Genomic DNA, 21606 nt, shown 5'->3' with positions numbered 1-21606 from the left:
TGCTATCTCTTCCCGAGATCCAGACCCAGAGCAGCACGTTCACTCCCTGCACACCCCGGCAGGCACAGACCGCGCTCGGCACTCCTATTTTCCACCCCGGATTCACCGTAACCACCCACAGGGTCACACTCCCTGTTTCACAGCGCTGACCGCCCTGAGCTCCGAGAGAGGCAAAGGCGGCACAGAGCGCTCGGCCATCTCAGGGCGACGCCTCATCCCGGCCGCCCCGGGGCCGCCTTCCCCGGCCCGTCGCCCCGCTCAGCCCCGCTCCCCGCTGTACACACCGGGGCAGCCGCACGGTCCGGCACGGCCCCATCTTCCCCGCACACCTGGAGAGAAGCCGCTCCGCCGCCGCCCCCTCCTGCTCCGGGCGCTGCCCCGCACGGGGGTCGGCCCCAACATGGCCCCGGCGTGGCGCGACGCGAGCAGACTCTGCCGGCCGCCCCTGCCCGGCTCCGACACTCACCTGGTCGCTCTGTCGGTGCGGGCCGCCCAGAGGCGGCGGGACGGCCGCTGTCCGAGGCGCTGCGGGCAGGAGGCGGCGGCGCGGAGCTCCGGCACCGGGCGCGTTGGTCGGGCAACGTGCGGCATCAGTCATCGGGGCGGGCCGGCGGCGCGCGGCACTGTGGGGGCTGCAGTCCGACCGCGCTTCCGGCCACACGGCGGGAGGAGGCGGCGGCGGGAGGCGAACTACGGCTCCCAGGGAGCGCCGCGACCAGCGGGATCGGCCGCCATCAGCGGCGACTCGGCTCAGCTCCGTGTGGAGCTACGGCCGCGGATCCTGTGGCCGCTTCACTCACCAAAGCTGAGCTGTACGGCCTGCTTAAGTGCAGCCTGTGCCTGAGGATGCTTCACATCCCTGCGTGGATGCCTACGTCTTTGTGTCTCATCAGTCACAAAAACTTGCTCGAGGAAGACACATCAGGAGGTTCCAGGTGCTGATCACCTTCTGAAGGCAGCTCTGCCCTTCGCTCTGTTTCTGACAGGTCACAACAAAGCGCTGTGTCTGAGCACAAGTTTATTATCTAAGTATGGTTTGACTAGAACAGATTTGAGATGCGTTTTCTGATCCTTCCTGATACATTTCACTCCACACACACATCCTGGCCAGCGTTACTTTGGACAGGGCTGAGCTCTGGAAGCACGTGGCAATGAAGTGCTGACGTGTTGGTGCAGATGGGGCTCTCACTTCCCGTTTGGCGCAGTGACAGCTGGAATTGCTGTGCACGCACAGATCAAGCAGTCGCATGAAGAATGGCCCGGAGCTTTAATATACAGTTACCCAGGTAAAGGTGTAAGATATGCAGCCCGGGACTTGTGATAAATGCTATCCAGCCTCTGTCATATCAGGAAGAGGACTTTGCTTTGGGCTTAATCTATTCACAGATTTCAAACATCTTATTTTCCAGAGCTGTGGATGAAGACCACTAAAAAGATGGGAGTGCTGTGCGGCACAGCAGCAGGTTGGTCACTGCTTTTGGGGACTGTGCCAGAAGGTTTCCTGGCACTCACAGACTCCGTGCCCCAAGCGCTGCCATTTCCAGGTGCACCCTCTCCCCACTAAGTGCAGCTGCTTCTGAGTCTCTCCATGATCCAACCTCCTCCAGGGCTCAGCTTCCACAAGCTTCCTGTCATGGGATGCACTGCTCGCTTGCCTGTAGGCAGGCAGCAGTTACATCAGTGCCCAGCATAAGTAGCATGCGACACAGCTCAGCAGCCTGAACCTTAAGCCACACACCTGTAGTAAGTCCCTTACACAGCCAATCACACGTTTTATCCTCTCATTCTCATGCGTTCAACTGGAGCATGTACCGAGCGCATGCTTAACCCGTTATCTGCAGTGCGGTGTGTTCAATTCCAGCTGTACACCTGAAGTGTTGGCATTTTTCCTGAGCTGTCCCTCCTGCTGTAACACCATTGATGTCTTGTGCAAACACTGTGAGCCCCTAAATAGTCTGCAGACACGTTCCCAAGCTTCCCACTAGTTCAGCTGTAGATCCGCTGGTAATTTTTTGTTCAGAGCTGAGGATCGCTGTCTTAGCCTGCAGAAAATACCTCACCTGATCTGATGTGATTTGGCAGTTCATCTGCTTGGGGGCACAGCGTGAACCCTGGAAGCCGCTTCTTCTCCACTTCATGGTGCTGCACCCTGATTGTGTCAACAGGATCAGCACTTTCACTTACGACTGCTTCAGGCTCTGCTGGCTCAGCGAGAGCAGAGGGAGCTGAACATGCCTTTACAAGGACCAAGCTAAGATGCAGGTCTCTGCTAATATGAAGCAATGCCGAAGGAGTGTCTGTGCTGTTTCTGCCTGCTCTGTGGCATACAACATTCCTCGGAGATGAAGGAGCACGGAGATAGGAAGAAGTTTACCAAACAGGAAAGGCCTTGGTCCTGCTGCGGCCAGCAATCCCAGGGGCCAGCAGCCATGCTGGGGTGCTCTGAGGTGCCCTCGTGCCAGAGCTCTGCAGTGAGGCAGCAGGCACTGCTGACAGCTGTGGCCCCAGTGCTGGAGCATGCATGGCTGCAAGTCGTGCTCTGGTCCATATTTGTAAAGATTTGTTGTAGTTGAATGCCCCATTTATTTGCAATTACAAGGTGGGTCACTGGTGTCTGCCGAGTGGCTGGCTGTAACACATATATTGGGCTCTTAAAGGTTTGCTTTTAATACTTAGTATATCTTCTTTAAATGTCATTCTTGCCATGGGATTACGTGGAGACCAGGGGTGGATGCCTATAGTTAGGAGAGGCTTTGGCAGCTCTTTCATGGATTTCTCAGGGTTTCAGCTCAGCTTTAAATGCTCTTTGTGTTAAACTGAAACAGCCTCACTGAATCAGGCACAGCACAGGTACATCTGGGGTCATGTATGAATATATGTGTGGAGAGTCACAAAGACTCCTTCTGCACACAGCTTTTAGGCATAGGTATTTCCAGAAAGGGGTGCACACCTCTCCCTGCCCTCACATTATCACAGTACCACAGTCTCGTGTGGGTTGGAAGGGACCTTAGAGATCATCAAGTCCAACCCCCAGGATTCGAGCCTCCTGTGTAGCAGAGCGGCACTTCTACCCTCCCTCTTCTCTTCTTCACTACCACCATCCTGCTTCCCAATCCTTTCTTCTATCTCACCTCTCTGCCTCTCATCTCCTCCTCTCCTTAGGAACCAGTAGCAGTGAGAATGGCATTAGCTGCAGTTCTATTGTCTTCTGTGTGCTCTGAACACAGAGACTGGGAGACATCTGAATCAGCCCAGGGCAGGCTGCAGGTAGCTTTGGGTGGGCATTTGTCTCTCCCATTCACAACGGGCTCTCAAGAACTTGCAGTAACAAAGGATTCACACTAAACAGTCCTGCCATTAAAAATCCTTAGGAAGGATTTAGGACTTAGGAAGTCGTTCAGGCACCCAATGCTTGGACACAGGCACGGTATCCTTGCAGGTATCTCCTCCGCAGGTTAGAAAGACAAACTGCCCCCATGCCTTTGCAACCCCACCTGTTCAAACATCCTCGTGCTTTAAGACTCACAGAAGCCAAATTAATATTTACCTCCCGAGTCACGGCCTCTGGCCAGCTGTGGCTGTGCTGCTCCATGTCTCTCCCGTTGTCCCCGGTCGGGTATCAGGTGCCGCCGGGCTCGCGGGGCTGTGGTGCCCTCTGCCGGTCCCCTGGCTGCGCTGCGGCCCCGGTTCTCCTCGCTCCATTCACTCCCGCACTTCTGTTATCACTCAGAACGAGCATCCTAAGGCCAGCTCTGATGAGCTCAGCGGTGCGGAGTATATTTATGTTCCTTCAAAACAGGGGGCATCATCTGCACTGCAGGCAGTCTGCTGACAGGGAGATTAAAGCGTACTTTGCTGCTGGGAGAGATGCAGCCTGTCCATTCCTCACAGAGGCCAGGGCAGGCAGACATTGCTGATAACCATATTAGAAGATTGCCAGCCAGGCTCAGAGGGCAACATGGTATCAGTGCACCTGTTTCTGAGGGGACACGACCCCCAGCAGCACTGTGATGCTCTCAGATTTGCTCCTTCAGCACTGCATCGGAGGGCATGAAGTGCTGCACGTGGCTAGTACTGCTCTGATAAGGCTGAGCTGGGAAGTTGCATGAGCCAGCCTGCACTATGGGTCAGCTCAGCCTCATCTAAACTCCACAATTTAACCTTAACCTATTTACTGTGCTTGGGGCCAGTCCATCACTCGTGGCCCTGTGAAACACAGGCAGACATGCAGCCTGCTGTGCCCATATGGAACTGGATGGTGCTGATGGGACCAAGGCCTACAGCCCCCCTGTTCTTCCTCTGCTTCTCTCCCTTCATCTCCCCCTTCCCACTGAATTAGCAGCAGATTAGCACAGCACTGTGCAGTGTAGGGTAAGCTGGGGCAAGAGAAGCTGTTCGCTGTGTCAGCACAGGGCTGTGTTCTGCATCGTTTGTGTGGGAGGCACTGGGCTGATGTGACAGCCCAGAGTTTCTGCTGCTTCACAGGGAAGGCTGGGAAAGCAGCAAAACAGTGAGGGAGCCTGGAGTGGCACCAGTGACTGTTTCCGTTCACCAGACATAACAAGCAGTCCCACATTAGAACACAATGCCAGTAGGCTTTGGAAGACAAAGAGAGACAATGGAGCTATTATAGATGGTCTTGTTCCTACACACAAACAATTAATCCACGCAGCGCTGTTTTCAAATAATAACAGTCTGGATTAGAGCCACGGAGCAGAAAAGTCTGGGCTAAAGCCAACTTGCAACTCTTAGCACACACTATTCTGCCTCAGATTTGAAAGCTGTATGACTGTATGAGAACCTTTTGGTGTAGTTATGAATCACTGAAAATCACTGCTCATAATGATGTGAGATACGTGTACAAGGATTAAAAGGATGGGTCCAGTACTTTAAGGTTGTATTGAAAAGATGCTGTTAACACAGTGTTTTCCTAATCTGTGCCAGCTTTCAAGTCTCTGGTCCAAAACCTGTAAGTGCTATAAGGAAATGGCTGAAGTACTGAAGGAGGAAAATAGTGTGGGATCATTCTTGCTGGAAGTGAAATCTCTATGTACGTACATATGCGTATATATATCATACTCAGATAAATATCTGCTATGGAAAATTTCAGCCCAGGGTAGTTAAAGACTTTAAAAGAACACAAAAATTGTCTCAAAAAATGGAAAGTAATAAGCAGGCTTTCCTATAAGAAAATCCAATAAACTGCTTGTAATCCTCATATTTGCTATCATGCTGATAAGCGCTTTATGCATATATATGCTCTTCTCACTGGTGACAAGTGACAGGACGAGGGGAAATGGCCTCAAGCTGCACCAGGGCAAGTTTAGGTTGGATATTAGGAAACACTTCTTCACAGAAAGGGTAGTTAAACACTGGAATAGGCTCCCTAGGGAGGTGGTTGAATCGCCATCCCTGGATGTGTTTAAGAGCCGTTTGGATGTGGTGCTCAGGGATATGATTTAGCAGAGGGTTGTTAGAGTTAGAGTACTGTGGTTAGGCTGTGGTTGGTCTTTATGATCTTCAAGGTCTTTTCCAACCTGGGTAATTATGATTCTATGATATGCAAACAAGATCATTTTATAAATAGTGCAGCGATTCAAAGAAAACTGTAGTAAGAATGTTTAAGATTTTACCATTCTAGGAGAGCTATAAAACATTCTTCATATCTGGGCTTATCAGAGGTGACAGGCAGGCTGACAAGTAGTTGCCTTGATAAAGGCAGTGATCCTCATGTGATGCACTGTTTGCATGTGGACTGTTTCCTTTAAATAAGGCTTTCTGTGACCTTTACAAGAGGCGAGAGTGATGCTGGCTCCAGGACAGCACACCATGTGACAATACAAGGAAGCTGTAAAAGTCCACGGATCTGGACCCCAAGGCTTGGAAAGTCTTCTGGTGCTCTAATGTCGCTGCTTTATGGGAACTCCGTAACTGTTCACCTCAGCAAGGACAAAGGTTACGGTGACCCTGAGATAACAGTCTGTGCCCCATGGCGTTCTTCAGCTACTCAGAACAGTGCATGGTCACACTGTCCTCTGCCTGTGGTGGCATCTGTCAGAGCCTGGAAACGTGGCAGAAAGAACATTGTCATAATTAGTATTATGGCATTTGTTTCAGATAAGATGGGAAAAGAAAATGAGGTTTAAAGAAGTAATCATCAAAGCCAGCAAAACTGATGGAAAATTAAACCAAGCAAGTGAAAGGTGGGATAGATTTTTGCTGCTGCAGATCTTGGAAATCCCCCTTATCCGTGGAAATTCTTATTGGTAAGTGCAGATAAGTAGTGCAGGCAAGTATTATATGAATAATGATCTGCCAAGTACACCTAACTGCTGCCACAAATACATTATATAAATCCCAGCATGTGAAATACTTCATACTTTCAGAATCAAATTCAACAAGAAGAAATGGAGAATTAATAATAATACATCCAGCTGTTTTTCAATTCAGGCATAAATTGGACGATGTTTGAGCTTGCCTTCTCTTCCTATTGCTCTCTGAAATGAAAAGCTTATTTTCCCATTCCTCTGACATGGTATTTTGTCAGTCTTTTCCACCCATCCACCCTGCACGCTATTTAGATACATTAGCATTGAAACATAGCTGATGTTCAGCATATTTTCCTGTGGGCTAACTGGAAAGTGCCCTGAATTTTCCTTGAGGCTCACCCAAGCTATGGGTCATGTTACCCCTTAGAATTCTTGTGAAACTGCAGCTAAAATTACATTTTGTCTTTTATTTTAAGGTTAAAAAATGCATTAGACGTTAATTATTAACCCAAAGGAGCTCCGAACCTTGCTATTAATAGCAAAGCAGCTGATATATAATAAAGATTGTATACTTTAGTTCCTAAAATTAGTTCAGTTTGAGAAACGTCCCACTGCTGCTGTGACTATTTTTGTGAAGTACATTCCGAGAAACAGAAGGCTGGGTTCTGCCCTGGGATCAGACTTGCTTCAGGCTAAGACATTTCCTGCTCAGATATGCTGGCTGTAATTACACCATTCTGCAGCTCTGGTCTGTGCAGGCAACGTACCACAGTCTGTGCTGCCAACGGCAGCAGGTGATCCAATATTTCCTCTCATATCAGGGGTCTGTGAAGGTGCCAGGTGTATGTGGTGTTCCATAACCTTCTAATTACCCAAAGGGACTTGCAACTGGAAACAAGTTAATACATTTCCTTCACAGCTAATGGGAAGATCAACGAGAAATTCTCTCTTCCTCCTAGCCCATTTTCTCTCTATCCCACCTGGGCTTGCACCAGACCCATGTTGCACAGCAGTCACTGGGAAGGAGTGAAAAGCTATGACTATTATCCCATTTCATTCAACTTAAAGTATCATTCAGTTTTACATAAAAATCATGTCATTCACTTGATTCTGATAAATTTCCTCACACTGAATACCCACTCTTCCTATTGAATTAAATGGGATTTATGGTATAAGATACCCAACATGACAGAACATCACAAAATCAGGCTTTAACATAAATAAATGTTCTTGTGGTGTATTTATTGAGCTCTCACAGGACATGAAAATACCCATTAGTTGTTAAAGCATCAACAGCATGCTGCTATAACATCAGCAGGACACTACGAGGGCATACAGCAGTTCTTGTTCAGGTGCTTTGGCAGCTGAAGTGCAGCTTTGTGAGTCGTGCCATGAAAATCTCCTTCGGGTATCCAAGGAAAGCAAAACTGTGAGCTCTGCTTTTCTTCTGAGAACCTTTAAGTACTGGAAAAAGGCTGGGTTATCTCAGCAGATATCACCATCACAGCTGTCTCAAGGCCTTTCTGGCACCTCATTTCCCCTTTAACAAAGCCATAGCATTTGATGAAACAGAACTGGAAAAGTCTGATTTGCAGTTTCTTAGGCCCAAATAACAGATTCAAATGGAAATACTAAGCAAACACTGACCAGAACATCACACTGCACAGCTCTTTCAGCCTCCCCACACAAAGCATTATTTCACTTCCTTCCAGTAGCAAAAGAAGTTGAATTCAGGTGTCCTTATTTGAGGCAGGTGCTCACAACCTGAAGGTGCTGGAAAAAAACAAAGGGTGGGGAAAAGACTTTTCCTCCTCTCTGCTTTGCATTAGTTGCTAAACCCGTATGTCCTTGAGAAGACCTGCATAAACAGATACAGACAGCATGGCAAAATGAAGAGCTGATTTTGTGTATCTCCTGAGACAGAGGGGAGAGCAGGATTCCAGGCTGTTACCCCAAGTGTAAAGGAACTCCTACACAGGATAGTTCCTATCTAGGAGTTCCTTTCTGCACCGCAAGAAATATGAAATAGTATCCAGACTCAATCTGCCTCTGGGAATTGGGTGTGGAGTTTTCAGAATCTAAATTCAGAAGTTGATACTTCCATCCCTTTTGTGAATGCAGCTGGTATTAGCAGCTACCCATGTAATTTCAAATCTAATTTATCACCAGCAATCTTCATTTTCAAGGGAAATCTGTGCATTCCCTTCACATTAATTCTCTCTCTCGAGGAGGGAGCTCAAGCAGAAAACCACAGAGAACGCTATTAAAAGAAGTAAGTGCTGGGAGAGAAATAAGGATTATTGTTGTGGAGAAATGACAATTATCTTGAAATATGTAAATCACAGCTCAGTTCAGGCAGGGTATATTCAGACTTTGTCATCGTTTACAACACTCGAGACAGGCCTAAAACAAGGGAACACATTTTCCACAACAATTCTGATTTTCAAACCTGTACTTTGTTCCTACATGGCACAATGCACCCTAAGGTATCTCACCCTGCCCAGCTGCTTTCACTATGAGGAAAATTAATAACAAAAGCATTTTTATCTGCTTTCTTTAATGTGGATCTCCAACCTTCAGATCTTCAAATCTGAGACAAACTCTTTGGTTTGCCCCATAAAGAAGGGGCTGTAGCCCCTCACTAGGACTGTCCAACAGAGCCAGTGCAGCCCTTCTACTGGTTTCAGCTGTCTGCAGTGCAAGACCTCGTTCTGAAAAAGATAAGTTGTGAGAAAGAACAGGGAGAAAGTACACAGAGCCACGTGAGATAAGAAAACTGCAGTGGGTAATGCTGAAATGTGGACAGCTAGCACTTCAAGGACTCAAAAGGAAAAACACTGATATTAAAATGTGTAACATCCTAAGAGAATAGAACAAGTGGCCGGAGGATGGCAACTCTGCAACAACCAGCCCATTCCAAGGATGGCAAAGACATTTCCCTGTATGACAAACACCTGGTGGGCCAATGGAGACCTGCTGATCCAGAAGAAAGTCTCTTCATGAAGTGTCACCTTCAGGGCTTCCCAACTTAGGATCATAAAATCATGGAATCATTAAGGTTGGAAAAGACCACTATGATCACTAAGTCCAAACATCGACCCATCACCACCATGCCCACTAACCATGTCCCAGGATCTCTAACTTCAACACAAAGATTACAATGAGAACACAATTAAACCTAAGAAGACAGTACTGAAGGAGATGATAAGGATATGAGCAACTGGGTTCTCGGACTTAAATTCTTGATGTGATTATAGTATACACAAATGGGAAACCTCAGTTTTACTGCAAGTTATATGACGGAAACTTGGAAGGACTGTCTCAGACCTTAGAGGAAAAAAGAAGAGACGGACAGCTTGAAATGCACAGTGATCCAGCAAACTGCACAGGTTACAGATCCTTCACCAGCTTGTGAAACCACAATAAGCACTCTGTTAGAAAATTTCTTTAAAATCATTACTTTTAAGCAATGCAAACATTGATGGCAGTCTGATAGCACGTCAGTATACAACAAAACTAATTTCTTAAGCTGCTGAAGACATAGGAAGGTCAGCTTTGTGTCCTGAGGTGGCTTTGAGTCATTTCTGTTCGCAGAAGATGGTATGAAACCTTATGAGGAGCACGACGTACCTCTTGTGGTGCTGACAAGAAGTGCCAANACCACTCACCGAGTGCAAATAGCGGCGGGGAGGCACGGCTATCACTGCTTCCTCTACAGTTTCTCATCTGATGTTTCTTATGTGGCACGTAGATTTTCTTTAGCCATGAGGCTTTACTGCAGAGCTGGTGTACATGAAGGGCACTCTCGTGCCAGACCTCCCGTGGTCCACCTGTAACACAGCACTGGAGGACATTCTCCGCTGCCGTTTTTCGCCTTTCCTGGTGCTCAGCGACGGTGGGGAAAATCAGCTGAGTACTTAACAGGGTCAGGCAGGCTGGAAAATAGCTTCCAACCGGGCAAAGTGAGACAGACGAACGACTGCATCGTCGGTTACCGTTCAGGTACACATTTTAGGGCTTATTTCTTTCAAGCACCCTCCCAGAGCAGGTTAACGCACAAACGCCTCAGCGTTTCAGCGCGGCTCGGTGTGTGAGGGGCAGGGCGGCCAAACGCCGGCGGCGGCCGCGCCCCCGAGCCGGGTGTTGAAAAGGGTCGGGGCGGACAGCCGGGACACTGCAGGGCACCCGGCCGACGGGAAGAGCTCCGCACCGCCGTCCTGGGCCGAAGTTGGCGGCCTCTCAGCGCCGTCATGACCGTGCTGAAGTTATCCCTCATGGCTTTCAGCTTCGTCTTCTGGGCGGCGGGGCTGACCATGCTCATCGTCGGTCTCTGGGCTAAGGTGCGGCTGGGGGGCTACCTGGCGCTGTCGGCCAACGACTCCCCCGGCGCCCCCGCCATCCTCCTGGCTACCGGCACCGCCGTCATCGTCTGGGCCTTCCTGGGCTGCTTCAGCGCCGCCACCGAGCACCGCGGCCTCCTGCGCACCTACGGCGCCTTCCTTGTAGCCGTGCTGCTGGCCGGGCTGACCGCGGGGCTGTCGGCGCTCCTGTACCGCCAGGACATCGCGCGGGGCTTTCGAGAGGGGCTGCGCCAGGCCCTGAGCGACTACGGCGAGGACGAGGGGAAGGCGGACGCCCTGGACGCTTTGCAGCGCACTCTGAGCTGCTGCGGCGTGGACAGCTACCGGGACTGGCTCTCCACGCCCTGGGCGCTCCGGCTGAACGCCTCGGTGCCGCTCAGCTGCTGCCGGGACCGGCGGGGCTGCCCGCTCGGCTCGGCCGGAGCGCACGGCCTGCACCCGGACGGCTGCTTCGGCAGGGTCTCGGCCTTTGTCAGCGGCAACATGTTCTGCGTTGCCACCGCTGCCCTGGGGCTGGCGGTGCTGCAGGTCGTTGGCATCGTGCTGGCTTGCCTCATGGCTGCCCGTGTCCCTGCTCGCGTTACCGCCCCGCACTGAGACCTTCCCCAGGTCTGGCCCTCGTCACCTCCTGCTCCCTTCGTTCCCCTGGATCTGGGAGATCTGGGTGTGGCCCCATCTGGAAGGCCTCTTCATTGTCCCCCATTTCACCCTTCCTCTGCAGTCTGTTTCCTCTGCTGGAGCCTGTGTCACGTATGCCAACACCACAGGCATCTCCACAGCCTCTTGGAGCTGTCTCCTATCCTGGCTGTGTCCCCTGCATGACAGCAGGTTTCCACTTCCCCCCAGAGCCTCTGGGCACAGAGTGGAGAGCGACAGCATGGACAGACATCACCCTGTTGGGCCAGATGGACAGCTGGGTGACAGCTCAGCAGATGTCTGGGTGATGTGAACAGACAGAGGTACTGAAATGGGAGCAGGAAAGAGAAGAAGGCTCGTGGGAGCAAGGCAGACATCTCAGCATTGTATTGGAGCTGCTGGAAGATCGGTGTCATTGGGATGCTGGAGTGCACAAGTGGCATGTGTGGTCCGGGTGGGTCTGGGGACAGCCTCTGCTTGAGGAACTGCCCTGCAACATGCATTGCACCACTGTGCTTCACTCTAGTGAGTTCCTTGCAAAGATGTCCAGGTCTAGACATTTCCACCATAGGAATTAGGAATTTAGCTAGCAAATCTGTAGAGAATAGGTAAATGCCAGCAAAAGGGAGCAGGACAGGAAATCATCAGTGACAGGAGTAACAGCCTGGGAGGGGAGAGTGGAGTTTCCCAGGGCAAAGGGGATTAGCAGTAGGGCCCAAGTAAAGAATGTGCTGGAATGAAGAGTGAGGAAAACCAGACTTTGTAGAAGTAGGCTTCAGGATTTCAGGTATTTTTGCTGCTTGTAATTGTTTGTGCCATTTAAAAATACCTGGAAATGCCACTATTTCTGTCTTTTGTGGCAGTGAAGCCCTTTCCTTGTTCTCTGCATTTCCTTTTGAGAGAGGGACTGATTGGTCAGTTCTGTGATGAATTTGTCCAATCTGTAGAACTGGAACTGTTTCTGACCTAGGGACAGTACTTCATTTGGCCTATTAATGACTGCCCCTGACCACATGAACTGCTCTGCGCCTAAAACACAGAGGTCTGTACATCACCCTTTGGGTGAGCAGTTCTAGTCAGCACGGATGGATGGAGCCGACAATTGTGGGTTAACAGTTATGTTGTGCCTGAGTGTTAGTGGTGCTTTTATGTACCTTCCATTTGCTCAGACGTCAGGTGGCTATGTTAAATAATCAGGCTCCAGCTAATGAGTGCAATGTAAACAGGTTTCTCAGCCATTTGACAATTCATCTGCATAGATGAACTCTGGATACGTGTTGGGAATCTCTTTTTAGAGCCAACATTTCATTTTAGTGCTGTTTAGTTTATTTTTTTTTATAATTTCTTGTTTTAAATAATTGAATTGCTGTTGTTGTTTATGAGTGTCCCTGTACTGACATGTTTTTGATGGTCTTTTGGAGCTGGACCCTAATGGAACTCTGCTGTTTTCTGAAAATCCTGGTCATTTTGTACAGTCTTAATAGTGTGTAATTTGTATGAGAAATGGTACTTCAGAAATAAAGTAGTGTTACAAGTAGTACAAGTCACTGAATCCAACTCAGTACCTGTGTTTGTGTATGTCTCTACAAGCAAAATGAAGCGTACATTGAGATGTAAAGACAGAAGTATTTTTGTTATTCAGAAAAATAAACAGTAAAGCAGAGATTGTGGGGAGTGCTGGAAAGGAACATGGAGTTGCTCTGTATTTATGAGAACTGTCTTCGCCTGAATCAATAAGCTTGGAAAGTTACAAGAATATTGCTCGGGTCTTTTTTCGCACCACAGGTTGCTCAGTTATTTCTGATATCGATCCAGATTGCGTTGCATGACAGGCAGCAGGCAGTCAGAATGAAGGATGCTGGTGAAGCCTGCTTGATCTAAAACCTTGTGTTGACATTCCCCTTCAGTGCATGTATTGTTTTGAGCCGTTTAAAGAAGTTTTAAATGAATAGGAGTGATAGGAGCCAGCTTTAAGCGTACCACTGCGTGTTTGTGTGCTGGCCAGGCCTGAGTCTCAGGACATCACATTAATGTGATGAATAGTTGAAAATGGAGACTGCTCTACACGTGGTCTGAGCTCACTGGAGTAGGATAAACCTTGGCACGTGCTCGCAGAAAGGTTACGTATCCTTGTAACGCTGCAGGGTGGCTGTGAGGTCTCCTTGGCTGTTTATTGCTAGTTCAAGAATAATCCATCACAACATTAACTTTTGTAGATGAATGGGAGAAATGCCATTCTTTTCTAATTAGCTCCCAGATGAGCAGATTCCCAGAAGCTGTTCAAGTTGTCTCAACTTCTTTGTGCTCTGTGGCCAAATTCTAATTTAAAAAATGTTTTAGATTCAATCTCATTTTTGTTCTGAATGGTCAGAACAGCTGTAACTGGAAGATGTTAAAGCAGATGGCACCATTGCTGCAATATGTAGTTGTCTTCTGTCATCCTCTTCTGGGCACAGTTTCTTACACTTTAAGAAAGCTTGATCCCATCTTTTACAACTACATTAGATGTGAGTTGATGAATTAAAAACCATACCATAATGGGGGCAAGCTGTGTTGCAATTGTAGAAACAACAGCGCTGTTGTTTGGACAAACTGAGCCTTAGGATTAGCAGCGATAAGATTAGCCCCCTGTTATGAAACGAGGACTGTTTTGTAACAATGATCACGAATATGACTCCAGAAAATTTCAGAGCTGTTCTGTCTTTTACCCTACATTGGTTACTCAGTGTACTTGTGTATCACTGGGTTTCACTATACAGATAACCAGAATGAAAAATTAGCTTCTTAATGGATTGTGAACCTTGATAGGAGGTGGCATCCCTGGGTCTCCTCCTCATCACGTCCCAAATTGTGTCTCAACCAGCTGACAAAAGAGAATTTAAAAGAGGCCACTGTAATTTGCTGAGAAACCAGCGAAACATAATGAGGCATTAAACAGTATCAAATATTACAATGCCTACACATTGTCAAGCAACATGGAGACACACATTTTCAGAAGCTGATTGGATATGTGAGTTTGCACATAAAACACTGGCAGAAGAAAAGATGGGGGCTACTGAAGCATCGTAACGTCCTTCACATTAGCTGTAATTTTCAGCAAACACTCACTACTGCCTATTGTGAATGATTTTAATCCATGTAATAGAATTTAGTAGAGAATCTTATCTGGTACTGCTACCTGATAGTAATTACAGGTGACTAAAATGGTAGCATTGGGAAAATGTCCTCTGCAAGAAGGTGTTCTGCTTTCTGTGATTTCAGCATTCCTAACACTAGATAAAGGAAATCTCTCCAAGTAATGATGTCTTTTCTGTTGTATTAAGATCTTTTTGTTGTTGTTTATCGAAATGCTGATGCTTCCACATGGTAAAGATCCTCTTGGAGGACCAGAGCAGTGGTGTCCCTGCTGCTCATGCCAGCCCCTGCTGTGCTGAAGGTACTGCGGGAATCACTGCTTCTGGAGCAGCTCAGTGCCGCGAGGGGATTCTCTGAGCAGAGGACTTTTCCTTCAAGTCCTGTCCCATTTTGATAACCCATGAAGACACTGCAAAACATCCCACTAGTGAAGCATGTTCACACTTTCCCGTCCATTTTGCCTTTCCACGTTTCTATTGCTCCTTTGGTTGAGTTTGTTGTTGCTGTTGGTTTCCTGAAATGATAAGCTGTGCAATTTGGGTAGAAGCTAAATTTAAGGAAATGAAGTGGCTTTGGACCAGCTCAAGTGGTTAATAAATGTAGGTGATTATGTTCAGAAGGTACCACTGAGTGAATTCAACAGCAAATAAACTTGTCAGTAGATGTTTTCCCGAGAATGTGGAGGCAGAATTCAGGCCTTTCTTCCAGATACATTCCAGACCCCCAGAAATTCATCTTCGTGGCTTGAAAACAGTGTAGAGCTAAATTTTAAATCACCTGATAGAAGTCATTGGAATGTACGCCCACTACTAAATCAACTGCTTACTGTAGCTCTCCCTACCAAATGGAAATGGAGATGGGAGTGCTGATAGGTTATCCTTAATTTAACTTGGAACGTTTTTCCAGAGCATGTTGGCACAAAGCTGGAAGCCATTGGGAGCTTAAAATCAAACCTCAGATGCAGGATCTTTAGGTTCTTTTGTTTTACAGTACCATTGATAGTGACTTCTATAAATGATTATAAAAATATGAATGTGCAGTCTATAAAGTAGTGTGTGCACATCTCTGTACAGTCTGATTGGCTGTCCTAAACTTGGAGTTAATCTACAGATAAAAGTGGGGGCAGTTCTCCTACATGCTTTCTGAGACCTCCTTCAATAAATGTGCTCTGACAATAGAGCTGGTGTCTCTGAAAGTAGCCAGCTGCCATACAATTTAGTAGCAGGAGAATCCTTATTACTGCTGGTGCTGGTCACAACAGTGTTCCTCTTCTGTGATTCTCCCTGAATTTAATCAGTGCAGTGCAATGCTCTGTTACTGAACTGTACACAAGCAGCAACCAGAAAAATGGAGTGTTTCCATTTGTCTTTCCACATAACAAATGTGGAGCTGAGACCTTATGTGAAGAATGCATCCTCATCTGCAAGGAGAAATCAGACGCCACTGTCCATCCCACCACAGCCCCCAGATCCGTGTTCATTTTTGCAGGGCTTGTAGGAATAGCAGTTTTTTGGTGCTGTATTTTTATAGTCTGTATAAACAGAAAACTCCACGTGGAGCAGGTCAATGACTGTGTCATGCTGATACCATGAGAGATCATAGCTGGTGTGAAGGCTGTTAACTGGCGTGGGTGAGCATATGTTCAGAAATAAGAAGATACTCTGAAATGAGAATGCAGACTGAGGATGTCAGTTCATCTGAGTAGACTCTACAGATGAGAAGAAAATAAATACAATATCTTCCTCCTTAGGATTTCTTTTGAAATCCATTGCTTTAGAATTTTGTTCCATTTTTAGTTTTGCAGAAGAGGACCTGGCAGCTGTGAAGGATGAACAAGAACCCACAGTTTGCCCTTGCAGCAAAGGTGGCTAACCATGTCTTGGTCTGTATTTAAGTGTAGCCAGCAGGCTCAGAAAGGAGGTTGATTGTCTCTGGGATTCATGAGGTTGCATCTGGAGTGCTGTATCTGGTCTGGTTTCAGACGAGGAATTGACCAGCTGGAACTTATCTGAATGAGGGCCACCAAGACAGCGTGGGAGCTGGAGAGCTTGACAGATGAGGAGAGGCTGAGGGAGGTGGCTGTGTTCAGCCTGGAGAGGAGAAGACTTGGCAGTTGGTCATGATGCTGTCCTCACCTGTGTTGTGGCACCATTTTAGGATACCCAGTATGGAGTTCTCTGAATATCAGAGCTGTCTACATTGGAAGATCCTGCACTTTGTTTGGCCACACGGTGATTGCTCACAGAAGCTGAGACACGATAGTCACACTTCAGGACTGAGGCAAAACTAATGAGAAAAAACAACCCTTAGATGAGCAGACACAGTCTGCAGGATACACGACTGGGCAGTCCCAGCACCACTCTGCCAGATAGACCCTGACAACCCATCATTACTTACAAGAAAGATGAATGTTTAATTTCAGTCCCACTATGTCAGGGACAAAAAGCAGTGCCTGTTTCACTACCTTATCCAGCCATTTCAGGACAACTCTTTTCATATTTATGTCCAGAGATTTTTTACATCATTCATCACCTTCCCGTTCCTGTTCTCGAGGCAGGCTGGCTGAATGGAGCAGTGCCAAGAGGAGGCACTCCGGATGAGGGCTACAAGTTCCCATTGTGCAGTTGTCCTTCCCTCACCCGCTCTTATGGAGGTTTTCCATTTAGAAGGGACTGAAGAAGCATGGCTTAGCCAGGAGCGGAGGCCCAGAGGAACCCAGGACAGACATCCCAGCTGGTGAGTCTCCATGGCTCAGTGAAGTGCTGTGTAAATCTGCCAGCCTGGGCCGCAAAGCTTCCTGTCTAGCTGGGGCAGAGCACACACTGGCATCGCTAACCCTGCTCTGGCTGCAGCGATGGCTCCCGCGGAGCTAACTGAAGCATCTCTGCATGCCGCTTCTGGGGTTTACTCACTGTGGTCACCAGCCCGGATGAGTCTGTACTCATTGTGTACAGAGTCGAGCCGCTGGTTTATGGAAGGGCTGGATCACACTTTGGGAGAAACATAACCAAATGCTGAACAATAGCCACTGACTGGTAACAGATGTGGCTACATCAGTCAAGTGTTCTGGATGCCTTGCCTCAGCACGCAGCTGCTTTTGGACCAGCATATAGCTAAAGCACAGTCCTGTGTTCTCATTTTCTGTGTCGTGGGAACGTGTTGGAACGTGTTACACACTCTGAAGAAGCCAGGATAAATGCCAGTTACAAATGTGTTATAAATCCAAACCCGGTAAGAGAAATCTCAGTATTGAAAATATGCTGCAGTTCTTTTTGGCACCTTTCAGCTATGTTTGATTTACATTAAGCTTCAGTAGAAAGGTTGGGAAGTTGCAGTATGATGCTATGAGGCATCGTATCATCGCTTACCAAGCAGCGTGCCTTGAGGCTGTTGTTGATCATTCTTATTTGTGTGGGCACATTTCAGAAAGCGGGAGATCATAGGTGTCAGATCACAGGAGGCGCCCTTAGGCACAGTGCTGAATGATACTGCTCGCCCAGATGATGCACTTCTGGAAGCAGGACTTGTGCAGACACAACCTGAAGGTTGACACGAGTCTTGGAAATCTGCGGTGCTAAAAAATGAAACCGCCTCAAAGTAAAAGGCACCACGTATCCCATTTCTTTGCTGTGACAGTGCCCTGTTACGTTCTCAGCAGGAGTAAAACTAACCCATGAAATCATGTCAGTCGTTTTTAAAGTAGGAAATAAGAAGTAGGAGATGGTTGGACTAGATGATCTTGTAGGTCCTTTCCAACCTTGTGATTCTACAATTCTATGAGAACTTAAATATTTTCATTTATTTTTCAAAGTTCAGAAGAAATAAAGTAATTCAATAGGTTAATGGACCATCTCTGTGAAAACATGATTATAAAGATAGCTCCGTGTAGAAAAAAACATTAATACTGTGTGACATTGTGTAGCTTAAGCTGAGCTCTTCAAACCCAAGAACCTTTCCATCATGCCCTTATGTAATGATTAACTGTTTTCCTGCAGAACAAAGGCAGGCTCCATCTGTCTTTTGTAGATCCTAGCTCAGAGCATTGCCAAAGCAAGACAGCTTTAGATTCAGAGGGCAGCACACCTGTGTGTCTTATAGGCTGCTAGGAAGGAAGGAAGGAAGGAAGGAAGGAAGGAGAGGAGGAAGGAAGGATGGAAGTGAATGGAAGGAACGAAGGAAGGAAGGGAGGAAGGGAGGAAGGGAGGAAGGGAGGGAAGGGGAGGAAGGGAGGAAGGGAGGAAGGGAGGAAGGGAGGGAGGGAGAGGAGGGAGGGAGGGAGGAAGGGAGGAAAGGAAGGGAGGGAGGAAGAAGGGACGGTAGGGAGGGAGGAAGAGGAGGGAGGAAGGGAGGAAGGGAGGAGGGGAGGAAGGGAGGAAGGGAGGAAGGGAGGAAGGGAGGAAGGGAGGGGAGAGAAGAGAGAAAGAAGGAAGGAGGGAAGGGAGGAAGGGACGGAAGGGAAGGAAGGGAGGAAGGGAAGGAAGGGAGGGTAGGGAGGAGGGAGGAGGGAGGGAGGGAGGGAGGGAAGGGAGGAAGGAGGAGGAAGGAAGGGAGGAAGGAAGGAAGGGAGGAAGGAAGGAAGGAAGGAAAGGAAGGAAGGAAGGAAGGAAAGAAGGAAGGAAGGCGGATAGGAAGGAAGGAAGGAAGGAAGGAAGGAGGAAGGAAGGAAGGAAGGAAGGAGAGGAGGGAAGGAAGGAAGGAGGAAAGGAAGGAAGGAAGCGAAGGAAGGAAGGAAGAGGAAAGGACAGCGAAGGAAGGAAGGAGGAGAGGAAGAAGGAAGGGACAAGGAAGGGAGGAAGGGAAGCGGGGGAGGGAAGGAAGGGGGGAGGGAGGGAGGGGGAAGGGAGGAAGGGAGGGAGGGAGGGAGGGGGAGGAAAGGGAGGGAGGGAGGGAGGGAGGATAAACCACCACTTTCCGTTCATTTCCTGTTTCATTTCCTGTTTCATTTCCTGTTTCATTTCCTGTTTCATTTCCTGTTTCATTTCCTGTTTCATTTCCTGTTTGACCCTTTCTGCCTGTGCATTTTTACTGCATGTATTTCTTCTCCCTAGAGACAAATGCCTTTGCCCTGCTGCTAGCACCTTTCAGGCTGATACACCTTTGGGAAATTTGGGCTGTAAGTGCCAGCAAACGTTCTTTAATTTCATGGGTCACTTACACAGGTGTTCAGGCACGATACGATCAAATACTCATCATTTCAGTGACTGACTTTGCTCATCTGCAAACGAGCCGTTAAAAGGAATTTCACCTTTTTGGCAGCTAGAGGCACAGGTTGATGAGGAAAAGCCCTGCCCCCAGTGGTGCTGCAGATACATGCTGTACATGGGCTGCCACCTCTGCTCAGTTTTGTCACCTGGGGACATATATACTGGTTGTGAAACTGATCCCATCGCACATCTCTATTGATTTGATTTGTACCAAACCAAGCTTTGGAGTTTAACTTCACACTGATCTTCTACAAGAAGTTGCCTCGAAAAGGTTTAATTTCCCTGGGAGCTGCTGGGGTCTCTGGGTATCCATAAGGACCCTACTTTAGAGCAGAGAAACGTGACAGACTGCACAGGGATGCAGTGCCTCTGAGTAAGCGCAGGGCTGAGCTGCTGGGTGCAGGCAGGTGCCCTGGTGCCACACAGGGGTGCTGCCTGCACAGAGCCGGCCCCAGCTGTGCCGCTCCCCACAGCCTCTGCATCTGCTCTTTTCTGTCTGTTCTCCATCATTCAGTCCTGCCGTGTGATGGGAACTCCCTGCTGCTTTCAGTCACAGCATTCTGCTGGAACAAGTTGCCCAAGGAGGTTGTGGATGCCCCATCCCTGGAGGCATTCAAGGCCAGGGTGGCTGTGGCTTTAGCCTGGTGTCATGGTTTAATAATGGTTGGTGTCCCTGCCCATGGCAGGGGGTTAAAACCAGATGATCATTGTGGTCCTTTTCAACCCAGGCCATTCTATGATTCTGTGACTAAACTGAGCTGCTCTGTCGGCCTTCAGTCCCAGCTCATTTTCTCTGGATGTAATTACAGCCTGCTTGTCTCTGCTGCTCCTGTAACTGCACTTGGCAATTCTGTCTCTGCTTCCTATCAGAAAAGCCATTTCACTTCACTTGAGGTGACTGCGCTTCACAAGTGGGTGAAGGGATTTCTGAACACAGCATGAAAACGCATTTAACTGAGGGTTATTTTTACCTGTTTACAGGCAGAACACAGTGGATGTGTTGGTCAGCAAAGGAGGTGGAAGCTGAAGCTTTCCAGACACGCATCTGAGAGGCATCTGGCTGATAACAGAAAGTAAAGCAATCCTTCTTTTCTGAAAGCCGACCCTTTCCCCTGGCAAGGTAAATCCAATTACGGTAACTGCACTGATTTCATTGCTGCGCCACTGGGAGCACTCTAAATCCATGAAGGAAACACAAAGCACACTTGGCAGATATATCGGAAAATAATTGCAGGCTCTTTCTGTGTAGTATTAAGATCTTTCTCAAAGCTGCAAAGCTTGCTTGCCAGTCAGGGCTGAGTGCTTACAGCCACACTAGGCTTGCAGTGGCCATGGAAGCGCTGCTGCTCACTACCTGGACAGCATTTCTTTGTAGCAGCCTTTGTAAAAGGAGAATTTCTGCTCTCCCATCCCTGGCATTAATTTGAATCCCATTTCTCAAGTTCTGTGGGAATATACTGTCCTTGTTTCTGTCACCTGCAGTTAAGATAGTTTGGGATTTGATTCTGAAATTGCATGGAAGGTGATACAGCTTTCAGCTGTATTTGCTCATTCTTATATCTACCTTCAGGCAAGGCTTGAATGTTAATTGCTGTCATTGGGTGAATGTATAATTAATGCAATATACAATTAAGGTAATGCCTAATTAATTGCTCTTGTAGCTCATTTAGGAAGCCTGTTATTGATGCTAGTTACCTGGATAACAGCTGAGACTGTAACAAATACTTTTTATTAAAACCAGGCTAGATGGAGTGAACAAATTGCAATATTTTCTCTCTTTTAATAATGTTAATAATGGATTCTGTAGGAATACTAACCAACAAAATTGGTCTTTTAATGACTGTAGTTAGGATTGGTTCATGTTCAGGCTAGCGAAGTCATATGGGAAATGTCAGCTTTTGGATTAATCAGAGGAAATAGATGTTTGCTCATTTCTGAACCTTTCAGTTCCACTTCAGCACATTGACTGTGATCAAATGCAGTTCTGATGTTAACAGAGAT

General features: G+C 47.8%; 2 protein-coding genes across 3 annotated transcripts in view; one reads left to right on the top strand and one right to left on the bottom strand.

Moving 5' to 3' along the window:
* Positions 1-620, bottom strand: part of TRABD (TraB domain containing) — a 31108-nt gene extending 30488 nt beyond the window's left edge. Inside the window, exon 1 of one of the 2 annotated variants that reach the window (XM_015852461.2) lies at positions 467-620. The gene's annotated coding sequence lies outside the window, so the exon portion shown is untranslated. Of the gene's footprint in view, positions 1-329; positions 349-466 lie in introns of those variants that run through there. The other variant, XM_015852466.1, reaches the window with a different exon arrangement.
* Positions 621-9950: 9330 nt separating this feature from the next.
* Positions 9951-12929, top strand: LOC107308501 (tetraspanin-7-like). Its single transcript, XM_032442666.1, has one exon. The coding sequence runs from the start codon at positions 10520-10522 to the stop codon at positions 11225-11227; it is 708 nt and encodes a 235-aa protein (XP_032298557.1). The 5' UTR covers positions 9951-10519; the 3' UTR covers positions 11228-12929.
* Positions 12930-21606: the final 8677 nt, after the last annotated feature.

This window comes from Coturnix japonica, chromosome 1 (genome assembly GCF_001577835.2).
Source record: "Coturnix japonica isolate 7356 chromosome 1, Coturnix japonica 2.1, whole genome shotgun sequence".
In the NCBI taxonomy this organism is placed as follows: Eukaryota; Metazoa; Chordata; class Aves; order Galliformes; family Phasianidae; genus Coturnix; species Coturnix japonica.
Note: the sequence above shows the minus strand (reverse complement) of the source record. Positions and strands in the feature narration are given on the sequence as shown.

Bases quoted from the DNA above. Each gene is read 5' to 3' on its own strand.
- LOC107308501 (XM_032442666.1), top strand. From the start codon at position 10,520: ATGACCGTGCTGAAGTTATCCCTCATGGCTTTCAGCTTCGTCTTCTGG.